Below are 12,496 nucleotides of genomic sequence, written 5' to 3'. Positions count from 1 at the left end.
TTTAAATCTGACAAAACATACCATCCTAGTGCATAATATAAATACACCCACATAGTTCATCAGCATGGTTGGAATCTTTAGATCCACTGCACAGACCCTCTTACTAGAGCCAACAGAGTATCTGGTAGTAGAAGTAGTTTGCCATCCTTTATGAGGATGGGCACTGGAGAGGATGAGACACTTTACTCGTGAGTTTCACAGATATTTGCTGATAGAGGAATGGCGAAACTCAGGAATTTTGGGTTCTTTTCCAGGCTTGTCAGGGAGTGTACTCTGCTGGTCACAGACCCTTCTGCTCACCCCACCTTTGAAACCTTGGTATTTTCTACTATATCCCAGTTTCTACTCCTCAAGCTTCCTGTGCCAGTCCATTTTCTTTTTCTCCCAGGCAGTTATGGGAGACTTGGTATAATCCAAATCAAATGTGTAACTGTTAGTGTGCTTCCAATTAAGTTTGCAGTGTGGACAACAAATCAAAGACATGAAAATGCAACATGAAGAAAATATAAAGAAGTTAATGGACCAAGGTGTACAAGAACAAAAGGTAAATAGTAGCTAAAAATAATCCTGTTGTTGAAACAGGGGATTTTTGTTTCAATTTAATATCATCATCAGCAGCAGCAGCAATAAAATCGGAACTAGTTTGGATGTCTAAGACACTGGCTTGGGTTCACCAAAATGTCACCTTGTAATTATTTTGTTTTTTTATTTTGTTTTAATTCTATCACATTTAAGGTCTGTCTTGTGAATCAGCAGCTCTAGAAACCCTTGCTGTATCCCATAGTGGAGCTGGATGCTAGATTTTGCTCATGAGGTATGCAGTGGAACTACCTGTTAGTCCAAGGCCTATGTATGGTAACTTCCCACTAGAGGCAGAGTGGTAGAAAACCTATTAATAATGATAAAACTAATTTTTTCTAACCTTTACTGTACAATATAGTACAAGCAAAATACATGTATTATGGTGGAGTAACTGTTTTCTTGGTGGTCCTTTGGGATGATTGTGATATCTGCTTCACAAATTGTATAAGAAGTTCCGCCATTCCAAATTCATGCCAGTGAAAGCTTTGTACAACCACACAATCCTCCATTTTCTCTCTAGATATAAATGTGATGGCATACTTTCAGCCAGACAGCAACCTAGCAACCCTATTTGAGGGTGAAGTTCATGTCTGTAAAATGAACTTCAGGTACAAATCTGAGTCATTGCACCTTATTTAATATGCACCTTTGTTCAGATAGAGGTATACCTACTCTGTAATTTCACCCTTATTCTATTCTGGGGATATAAATTGTTCCTGCAAAAGGGAATTACTGAATTGAGCACCATATAAACCAGTTAAGATCTGTCTTGCTGTAAATGGAGTCATTGACTTGGTACAGGGTATTCAGGAATCCTTACCCTTGTGATGCACCTGTTGGAGGAAGAGAAACATGGTCAAGGTGGGTCCTTTACGAGCCATAAGCCTAGATTCGCTCAGGGACGTCTGTATTTGTGTTCGAAGTCTGATTTTGTGTTACCTTTCTGAAGGCTCTTTTCCCTCTTGTCCTGAGACACAATCTTTGATCTTACAATGTTCTTGAATTGGCATTTCTTTCTGATAGTCTGTTCCTGCACAACTGCAGGAATTGACTCATGTTTGGCGCACAGTTACCAACTTCCACGCAGTAAATAAGACTTTCACAATAAACCAAAAATCAAGCTAATCCCATTTCAAAACAAGGCCAAAACAAGCCAATCCCTAAGAACCCCAACACTCTATGTGACTAGATTTCCTCCCTGGCATGCAGTCTGGGACTGTGGTGGGCCCGCTTTGCATCCCGGACTCTATCTTCTCTTTTTCCCCCCTTTTGCCCCTGCTTGCCGGGAGCCAATCAAAAAAAAGAAGCAACAAGCTACAACCCAAAAACTAGTCAACAAACAACTCACAAGCCAATTAAGCCAAAAACAAGCCCAGTTTTTGTGTGTGTGTTTTTTTGTTGTTGTTTTTTTTTTTGGTGGTTTTGGCATGTCTGGTTTGGAGGGCATGGGCAGCATGTATACCTGGCAGGCAACGGCAGATGTTGGTCTATAGGGGGGTCTGGCTCATGCTCTGTCATATTACCCACTGCTCTCAAGGTTCATTCTCATAAGGAGCCAAGACATAGGTGTGAGAACTCTGCAAGATATGTTCAGAGAAGTAGCATTGCAAGGTGTAGTGAGTGATTTCCCCTCTCCTTTTAAGGGTCATCTTGATTAATGTTTAATCTGTTTTAAAAACAGGATGCACAGAGAATCCAGCCAAGACAAGACATTGAACAGGGTTTGAATGATCAAGCGATATCTAAGACTGTTCAAGAGACACATGAGAAAAATTTAGTAAAGAATGAAGAACCCTCAAGCAATCACATCCCTAATGGCAAAGGTATTTCCTTTTTGCGTCACTGGATAAATGTGTTAATTGTGTTCTACCCTCCCCGTCAAACAGAATCATTATTGTTTTTGAGGTAGGACAGTCAGCAGTTTGCCTCAGTTCAGTTGTGATTGGCTAGATATTCGGATTACAAAAGCTACTGCTATGATGCCCTTGTCCTTCTCCGCACAGAGGGAAAAGACTGAGTTCCAAGTCCCAACTGCCCTTTCATTGGTCCCTCCAGAACAGAGTGGAAGTCCACTAGCAGGGCAGTGTGCGGAATCTTGTGCTGTCATTGCTGACACACTGCCTGGTCTGTGGATAACTGACTCAATTCCAGTGCTGTCAGCCCAGTGCCTTTCACCAATGCGAAATTCACTATTAAAGTCAAAAGAACAATACAGAAGAACTTCATGTTTTTATTTTGACAGAGCAAATCAAATCAGGAGGTGATGCAGGCATGCCTGGAATAGAAGAGAATGATCCTGCTAAAGCTGAAGATACTCCTGCTGGTTGGAAAAATCATGTTCTAATTGGATAGGATATTGCTATTTGATATCATTCTGATTTAAATCTGTGAAATGTTAGACAGCCAATTAGTCAGTGAACGTAGTCCAGATGATTTAAAACCCATATATGTTAGGAGTTGTGTCAATACAGACTTTTCGGTGAGAAAACATTTGGATTTTGGTAGAAGGTAAAATGTCAAGTGCTTAAGTCACTGGGGATTAAGCTGCTTCATCATTCAAGCTCTTTTTTGAAAACTTTACTCAGAAGTTTTAATTTCTCAATTGTAGCACTGGGATTTTAAAATGAAATTTGGTATAAATAGAACTTTGTTAAAGCAAAGCCTAGAATATAGTGGTGGTTCTATTGGACAAAACTCTTATTGTGAATCCATTTATTTTCTTTAGCTTTAAAGAAGCCTCTTATTTCAGCTTCTCAAAGTGAAGGTCATCAACCCAATCTGAATCTTCCTACTTTACAGCCCCATATGCCAAATATGGTTCCAGGTATGAACTCTAACGGGCAACACTTCAAAATCTCATAAGATCTTGTTCAATAGCTAATTTCTGCTACCAAATCATTTAAGGTTAGCTGCAAGCATCCACTTATTCTGACTTTTGAAACCACAAGAAACAGTAAATTATTATTCTAAGCCTAACCAATTAGATTTAGTTCTACTAATGTCAGGCAGAGAGCAAGGGCACAGAAGATGATGATGTGGGTTTGGTTTCTGTTTTTGAAGTCCTGGGGAAAGGTTGGATTCTGTCTACACTATAGTTCAAAATGCATGTTCAAATGTTGTTAGGAAGGTGAAACATAGTTTGTTTGTGTGTAAATTGACCAAACAGCTTTAGGATATTTATAAGTTGTGCCAGTAGAACTACCAGTGGTCAAAGAAAAAATACGTCCCTTAATGGTCCATTGCAAATTCTTAAAGAAATTAAACTTAAGATACTAAAACTAGTGGATTTTTGTGTTCAGAGTTTGCATAGGTATAAGCTTAAAAATGTTTTAAATATCCAAATAGTAGGTCTTTAAGAAATGACTCTTTCTACATCTATTTCTATTATTGTACATGGCTCTGACTTTGTTCCACAAAAGCTATTTCGTTCTGGGTAAATTAGTTTTCCTCGTCTCTAAGAAAAGCAGTAGAGACCGTGTGAAATCTTGGCCCCACTGCATTCAGTAAGAGCTTTGATTTCAGTGGCAATGGGGCAAGGATTTCACTTTCTGAAAGGATTCTCTGTGCTCCTTATTCATGTGTATCTGCCACCCCATTTGCAGTGGCTTTGCATTTGAATTAAGGCTGTCAAACGGTTTAAAAAAAAGTCTCAATCACAGTTTTAATTGCATTGTTGAGCAATAATAGAATACCAATTTACATGTAATTATAAATATTTTTGGATTCTTTTCTACATTTTCAAATATGTTGATTTCAGTTACAACATGGAATACAAAGTGAACAGTGCTCACTTTATTTTATTTTTTATTACAAATATTTGCAATGTAAAAAAGAAACACAGAAATAGTATTTTTCAATTCACCTCATACAAGTCTACTCAGTCCTATTTCTTGTTCAGCCAGTTGTTAAGACAAACAAGTTTGTTTACTTTTACAGGAGATAATGCTGCCTGCTTCTTATTTAGGTCACCTGAAAGGGAGAACAGGCATTGGTGTGGCACTGTTGTAGCCAGTGTTGCAAGGTATCTACCTGCCAGATATGCTAAACATTCATATTGTTATACCAATAAAATAAAAACCAGCAGGATCTTACTAAAGAGGAAAAGGCAAAATACCACATTTATTGTGAATACAGAAAGAATCACAGTAAACAGTTATAGCTATAACATTCCATTCAATCTCATATTCACACACACACACACACACACACACACACACACACACACACACACACGTTCTGCAAGGTTGTTATCATAGTTACCAGCCTTAGAGTTGCTCATGCGAAGCCACTGGCCAGGTGGCCTGGACATGAGGAGGGAGCAGGGCCTTGTCTGATGCTCCTGGAAGTTGGTTTGCAGAATCAGACCCCCAAAGTTCTCACTTTCTAGAGTCTGTTTTTATAGGAATTTCTTCCTAGGCCAGTCTATGGGAATTGCTTCTTCATGCTGTTGCTGAATCAATCAGCAGATAGCACATTCCTGACAGCTCCGTGCTGCTAGATGTTATCTTGTTCTTTGGTTCTCCCATTCTTGAGGCTGTTGGGTGGATTCCAGTCTGCCCTCTGGGGGTCCTCTGGTTATTTCCACTTGACGCCTTCTTCAGCCGATGGACACTGGATTCTTAGGCTGGCACCTCCCTGATCATTCAGTTATTATCCACACCAAGCATCCATCCACATACATCCTCTATCTCTATTTTAATCACAATTGTTAATACAACAAAAGGGCGGGGAGTCTGTGGGTGCTGTTTCTGTTGTTACAGAGTATTGCTTTGAGTCTCTCTCTGTGTGAATTGCTTTGAGAACATACTCTGTCTTAGAATGTACTAACGCAATTAGCAGCTTGCAGGTTTCACACATAGAGGGAGAGAAACAGTACCAAAACCCAAGAGACCTCTTAATTAGTAATACCCTGGAATTTAAACTATGGGGAATCAAACTCATTTGATTTTAATACAGAACTTCTTTAATATGATCCAACATAATGACCCTTCATGCTTCGACATGTAGACTCTATAAAGTTTTACATTATTTTGTTTTTGAGTGCAGTTATGTAAAATAAATAAAAATAGTTCCACATTTGTAAGTTGCACTTTAACAATAGAGATTGTACAACAGTACTTGTATGAACTGAATTGAAAAATACTATTTCTTGTTTATAGTGCAAATATTTGTAATCAAACAGTAATATAAAGTGAGCACTGTACACTTTTTGTATTGTGTTGTAATTGAAATCAATATATTTGAAAATGTAGAAAAGAATCCAAAAATATTTATAACAACTTTAAATTGGTATTCTGTTTAACAGCACAATTACAACTGCGCTTAATCACAATTATTTTTTAATCTAGCTAATTTGTTTTGCATTTATCGCTTGAGTTAACTGTGATTGACAGCCCTAATTTAAATCATTACTCTTGAAATCTTAAATGCTGTACAGGAGGTATTGATTAAAAATCCAGGACAGAATGCATGTGGGGAGGAAGCTTAGCACAATCCTATGCTTATTGGGTCAGAAACAGATTGAAAAGTATCTGAGTGAAGCAATCAGTGCCTTGCCCTCGTCATTAATATAAGTATGGACTACACTAAATTATCTTCTTCATGCTGTAGATTTAAATGCTGACAATGAAGGAAATGTTAATATTGTGAAGCAGATACCTCCAAATCCTCCTCAGCTCTTGATTCCTGAACAAAATTTGGAAAGTAAAAAAGAACACAAAATTAAAACTGAACTTGGAAAACAAGCTCCAAAGGATAGAGTTGGTGAATTCCAGAAGATGAAGCAAAGTAAGTTACTCAATACCATTGTACTTCAATACCTTGGGATGCATCTGTCTTTTCATTTGTATCTATTGCAATAACTCATTAAAAACAGTGACCAATTGTGTGGGTGGCCTTATAGAAATTAAACATGCAGAAAATTTAAATATGTAAAGATATTACTACAGAAAGTACATTCCTTAATTTTCTTAAGACAATAGCATGTTACTATTAGAGAGATTAGTTTTAATTATTAAACTATCTTTATGGGTATTAAAAATGTAGAAATTTATAACAAAATTTACATTTTAAATAATTAAGTATGAAGACATTCAATCAAAATATTAAAATCAGTTTGTATTTTGCAGGTAGACAGCTGCTTGTATCTATCAATATGACTTAACTCCGTTTTAACTTTTTCTTCTTAGTGGCTATGTCTTGAATGCTCTTAACAAAGAAATAGTTTGGTACTATAATGGGGGAGGAAATTGACTTGGTTTGGTTGCTTTTTGCATATTGTTGAGAAGCTTGTTCTGTTCCAAACATATCATCCAGAAGAACCCTTATGTTGCCTTATGTCCATGTTGGAGAATTGTTTTTCTTCTGACAGAAGCAAGTTGCACTTAATGTGCAGCATGAGTTGTTGTCCTGCCAAGGATGGATTAGTGGGCAGAGTGTAGGTGAAACAAAGGTGCATCACAAATACAATTTCACGTGGCTCTGTAATTTATCATGTGGACTGCATGTTGTGTGTTACACACATAGTATGTTTTGTTATATTTCATCTTTAAATGGTAGTTTTCAGTCTTTGAAACATCAAGTTTTTCGTGTTAGCATTGAGGATACTCTGCTCTTCAGTACATCTTAACCCAGTTATTTTTCAAGACCTAATTTCATCTGTTTAAGAATTACTTGTTTACAATGCCTTTGGGGTGAGAAAAGGCCATTTACAATAACTTTAGCACTGTATTTTATTTTGTCTTATTTTCCTGGGAAGTCTCTTCTTGTAAATCTGTTGACATTTAGTAGAGTTAGAAGCTCAAGGTTGCACTGGCATGAGCACTTACATTGATTTTATATATTTCATCCAGGTTTTTTTTTCCCCTTACATCAAAACAAAGCTCTTCAAACTTTTCAGATGAAAAGTTCCCTGTGAAGTGTGGTTCTATGTACTGGGATAGGTTTTGTACTTCCTCTTAAAATCCCAGATTTGTGCTCTTTATAAAAAAAAAAAAACAAAACCACAAAAACTCTCTTCTGCTTGCTTGTGTTTTTTTCCAATTGAAAAGCATTTTATAAGCATATATCTGTAAAAATAAGTGACTTCTGGAAACTTAACTTTTGTTTACTGTTGACTTTTTAAAAGCACATTATCCAAATGGTGTGCATGTTATTCATGGAAGAAACAAAAGACAAGTTTTTTTGATTAAACATTCTTAAATCTACTTCTGAATGTGAAGCTTTAGAACAGTGAAAACTAACTTGTCTATAGTAAGTCTGAAGCACTTGGGCTGCTTTTAGGCAGGAAGGGTATAACAATTCTTTTTTTTTTTTTTTTTTTAAAGTAAAGCAGAATCAATTAAATGAATGAACTGACTTTGATTCAGAGTAATTATTTTGCATACCTAACAAAATGTGAACTGGACAAACTTTCTCCAATAGTGCATTGTAGTCTATTATTCTAGTAGGAACAAATATCTAAAGATACTGAAATATTTAGTTAATGGAATTCTTGTGTTGACTCTTTGGTTTCCCTTGCCTTTTGGAAGGGAACACTGTTGCTATAGAAGTCTCCAAAGAACAGCTACTTTTCCTATAGCCTGTTCTTTCTTTCTTTGACTGATTTGTCCACATGTATTCCAGTTTTTGTGACTTGCAAGCAGTGAACTCGTGTTCAGTGTCACTGAAAAATGACTGTATGATAGCTCTTCCAAAGAACGTATCAGACCTGGAGCTCTCTACCAAGGATTAGTGCTGGGTAAAGGTGTGACCTGAACTCCAGGTAGCTGTTCTACACATCTGAGATTGGAACACCTTAGTGAAACTGCAGAAGCTGCTTGAGCTCTGGGAGAGTAGGTTCTGATCTGTTTAGGTGGGTCCCAATGTTCTACCTCAAACATGTTCTAATGCAGTCCAGAACCCATTTAGATAGTGTGACAGGGTCGGGCCAGATGGCTACAGGAGAGTAATAGAAGGCAGATATATTAGCCCCAGGTTAAGTAGGTCCCTTTTCCCTGGATAAGGTAACAGGGAAGGTTCCAGAACAATCAGGACCCTTCTGGAGACAATTAAGACAGACAGGCTGATTAGAACACCTGCAGCCAATCAAGAACCTGCTAGAATCAATTAAGGCAGGCTAATCAGGGCACCTGGGTTTAAAAAGCTCACTTCAGTTTGTGGTGCACTGTGTTTGAGCTGGGAGCAAGAGGCACGAGGAGCTGAGAGTGAGAACATGTACTGTTGGAGGACCGAGGAGTACAAGCATTATCAGACACCAGGAGGAAGGTCCTATGGTGAGAATAAAGAAGGTGTTGGGAGGAGGCCATGGGGAAGTAGCCCAGGGAGTTGTAGCTGTCACACAGCTGTTCCAGGAGGCAGTCTAGACAGCTGCATTCTGCAGGGCCCTGGGCTGGAACCCTGAGTAGAGGGCGGGCCCGGGTTCCCCCCAAACCTCCCAACTCCTGGTCAGACACAGGAGGAGTTGATCTGGACTTCAGGTTCACGAAAACGGCCAAACTGAGGGCTGCCGTGAAGCTCCAAGGCGAGCAAATCCGCCAATAAGTGCAAGAGCCACCAAGGTAGAGGAGGAACTTTGTCACAACTGGTTTTGGGTACAAATGGGCTATCCTTTCACTCTACCAAATGCCAGAAACACTCTAGGTGAATTCCTGAATGTTCTTGTTCAATCCAAACAGTAAGAGAGAGTCCTGATTACGTCTTAAAAGTATGTAATCTAGCTTCCACCCCTGGCTGGTATGAGGCTTGGGGAAGAAAACTAGCAGGTGGATCGCTTATTTAGGTGAAAGTCGAGGACTACTTTAGGTGAGGGCAGGAAAATCGATCCTGTGGTTCTGTGTGGTTGTCGTCTGTGCTGTCAAACCTGCCGATGGGAGTGGAGGAAGGGTCAGAAGGTTGTCTCCTCTGGGACCTCTCCCTCTTCCTTGGAGGCTCTGTTATCTGTTGGCCTGTATTGCTTCCTCCTGGAGGTGGGGCTGTATGCCCCCAAAGAGCACAAGGTGGCTCATAAGTCTTTTAGCATACGTAAGGCCTCATTGGTATGGTACTGAGAAGGTTATGATCCTTGAACGATGGCTCCTTAGTGGTCATTTGGACCTTCTTCAGAATACTGGACAACTGCAACCAAGATGCTTTGCATGTAGTAGTTGGGGTTGCTATGGTGCTTATTGACATCTGAGACATCTAAGGATGCTTGTAAGGAGGTGCAAGTTACCAGTTGCTCCTCAATGATGAGTCTTAAGTTCTTTCCTGTTTTCCTGAGGGAGTGTCTCAATAAAATGATGTTCTGGCCCAATTCAGGAAGTTGTATCTAGCCGGAAGTTTTTGGGAGTTTGATAGGTGTGTCTGTAAGTTGGCTGAGGAATGGGCTTTACAGCCAGAGCTTTGGGTGGTCTCTATTTAGACCTCTTTGGGACAGCTGCAACTACCAAGGATCCAGGTATGGGGTGATTATAGAAATACTAATACCCCTCCAATGGGACTTGGTAGTGCCTATCTGTCTTCTGTGACGTGGGTGTTACTGACCTTTGGGTCTGCCATAGATCCCTTGTTTATTCCAAGAAACCTTTGATATTTTGGCATTGACAGTCTTCTAGAAATTGAATATGGAATGTCAAGAAGTATGTGCAACTTCTCTTGTGCTATTTCTACTGGAATTTCCAAGGTATCAGCCATTCATTGGAGGTGCTCCTGGAAGATCCAGTAATTACCTGACTGGGTTGGAACAGTTGGAGTGACAGCTTCATTAGGTGATACTGTATTGCCATTGGGATAGGCTGGACATCTGTCTCTTGAAGAAATTTTTGGTCTAAATCCTGGTCCAGATATTGGGAAGTATGGTGCACCAGTCGCCCTTCTTGATGTGGTCTAAGATGTGAGGGAGGACCTGGTTTTGGAGACAGAAACAGTTGATGAAACTTTCTGCTGTTGCGTCTCCCAACGGCCCCAGAATGGCTATGATTGTATCTGTTTGGGATGTGGTACTGTTGGCCAGAGAGGATTCCCCAAGAGGGCCCAGGGATGAGCTCCCTCCCTCCCCTTCACCTCCTGTTGTCCTGTGGAATTTTGTCCATGTCAGAATGGCTTGGCTCAAAATGAGGAGATCATGGTAAGTATGTGGGTGACATCTCTACTTTACTTGGCTGAAGTCGAGGAGGGAAGAGTATATGTCCTCCAGAAGTGGAGCCATTCTCTCAGACAGTGTAGATGGTTCCTAAATATCTTGTGTACAAACTGAGGTGGTTGACCCAGATGCCCCCAGAGCTAGGAGTTTATTAGTGGCCAGCAATGGCAATTCTGGGAGGCTGGTTACTGTTAAGTCTCCTGGTACCAAAAAGATCTGCTCTGGATGTGCATCTCACGCATTAGCAGGTAACATGGTAGGTGGTTTGTTGCCAGATGTCTCAGTGCCGGTGCTTTGGTACTAGTCAAGGCATGTACCAGCTGATGAAACAGTGCAGAGGCCATCTGGAAACCTGCTGGTGTTGAGGTGTCAGTGGCACAACGGGTCTCAAACTGTCTCCTACTCTACTGGGTGCTGATGAGGGAGATCTGTCTCTCCTATCCCTTTGAGAGCAGTGTTCTTTCCCCCTCTCTCCTCAGAACTCTGCAGCGAGGAGAGTTTGGAGGTTTTTGCTGATTCTGTGATGGATGTATGGAACTTGCTTGATGAGGACTGGACCCAGGGCTTGCAGGAGCACTAACTGACACTGTCTACTCTGGCTTGGAGGATACCCTCAGGGACCTTTCCATGAGGAAAAGTTTTAGGTGGGATTCCCTCTGTGTGTTTGTGTGTGTCTGAAAAAGCATGACATTGAGCACTTGAGCAATATGTGTGCTTCAGTGAGGCAGAAGAGGCACTTTAGGTGTCCATTATTAATATGAATAGTGACTTTGCAAGAGGGACAGGATCCTGGGGATTTTGATTTCACCATGTCCAGGTGGTACTGTACTGGAGCATCTCTCATCTAAATTTTTTTTTTTGCCAATGAGTTTAAAATTTTTACTAATCTACCTAAGAATTATAACTACAATACTGACTTAAAAACTTGATAGAGAAGGAAACTGCACAGTGCTCAGCATGGGTTCCAGCTTGTCTTTGGTAGTAAGGAGATGGACAGCCACAACCAGCCTTCAACCCTTATGCCTTTGGTGACAAGGCTCAGGTGAGACCCCGGGGGACGGTGCTGTTCAGAAGAATCCAACTTTGTATGCATGGTGGGAGGGGAGGCATGCACACCAGAAGTGGAATACTTGTGGACAGTTTCCTAAACTGTAATGGTTTTGTAAGAGCGGTTACTTAGCTTGTTTCCATACCTAGCTGCAATCAGCTCATTCAAGAAAAAGGGCAGATGATGGATCATATAAATATAATAATTTAGCTCTTGGTGCTTCTGAGAGTCCATAGCACTTTACAAATATTAATATAACAAAATATCAAGCTTTTGCAGGGCACATGGTAAAGAGTGAGAGTTTAAGTAAAAGTGAAATCTCCAGGAAATCTGTTTTGTAAATTAACAGAATTCTCACTACAAGCTTTAAGTGGGAAAAACTCAACACCTAACCTACATGACCAGTTTACTGAAAGCTTTTGTTTTCTTGTTGGGTGCAGTGGTCCCTTATTTTTGTAATATCTTTTGGAATTTTCTATAGCACCTTTTTACCATAGTATCAAAATCTATATTTTTCTTTTTCTCTTGTAGTACAGTGATATGGTACACTGCTTGGTTTAGATTATCCTTTGTTTAGATTGTTAGACCCTTTGGAACAAGGAGTGTGTCTCATACCTCGGGTGTGCATATAACAGCTAGCACAGCAGAGCTCTGATCTCATTTGTACTTCCATAATACAAATAAATAATAACCCTCTGTGCTTCCATAATACAAATAAATAATAATCTTGTCACAACTTGTAGGAA

General features: G+C 39.8%; 1 protein-coding gene across 3 annotated transcripts in view; it reads left to right on the top strand.

The window, feature by feature from the left end:
- Nucleotides 1-12,496, top strand: part of GOLM2 (golgi membrane protein 2) — a 32,643-nt gene that overhangs the window by 10,054 nt on the left and 10,093 nt on the right. For 2 of the 3 annotated variants that reach the window (XM_077829126.1, XM_077829124.1), the window contains exons 4-8: nt 454-544; nt 2,264-2,405; nt 2,825-2,905; nt 3,308-3,406; nt 6,193-6,369. In XM_077829126.1, the coding sequence (XP_077685252.1) occupies nt 454-544; nt 2,264-2,405; nt 2,825-2,905; nt 3,308-3,406; nt 6,193-6,369 (590 nt within the window). The remainder of the gene's footprint in view (nt 1-453; nt 545-2,263; nt 2,406-2,824; nt 2,906-3,307; nt 3,407-6,192; nt 6,370-12,496) is intronic. The other variant, XM_077829125.1, reaches the window with a different exon arrangement.

Source organism: Eretmochelys imbricata, chromosome 10 (genome assembly GCF_965152235.1).
Source record: "Eretmochelys imbricata isolate rEreImb1 chromosome 10, rEreImb1.hap1, whole genome shotgun sequence".
In the NCBI taxonomy this organism is placed as follows: domain Eukaryota; kingdom Metazoa; phylum Chordata; order Testudines; family Cheloniidae; genus Eretmochelys; species Eretmochelys imbricata.
This window is presented reverse-complemented; position numbering and strand designations above follow the sequence as displayed.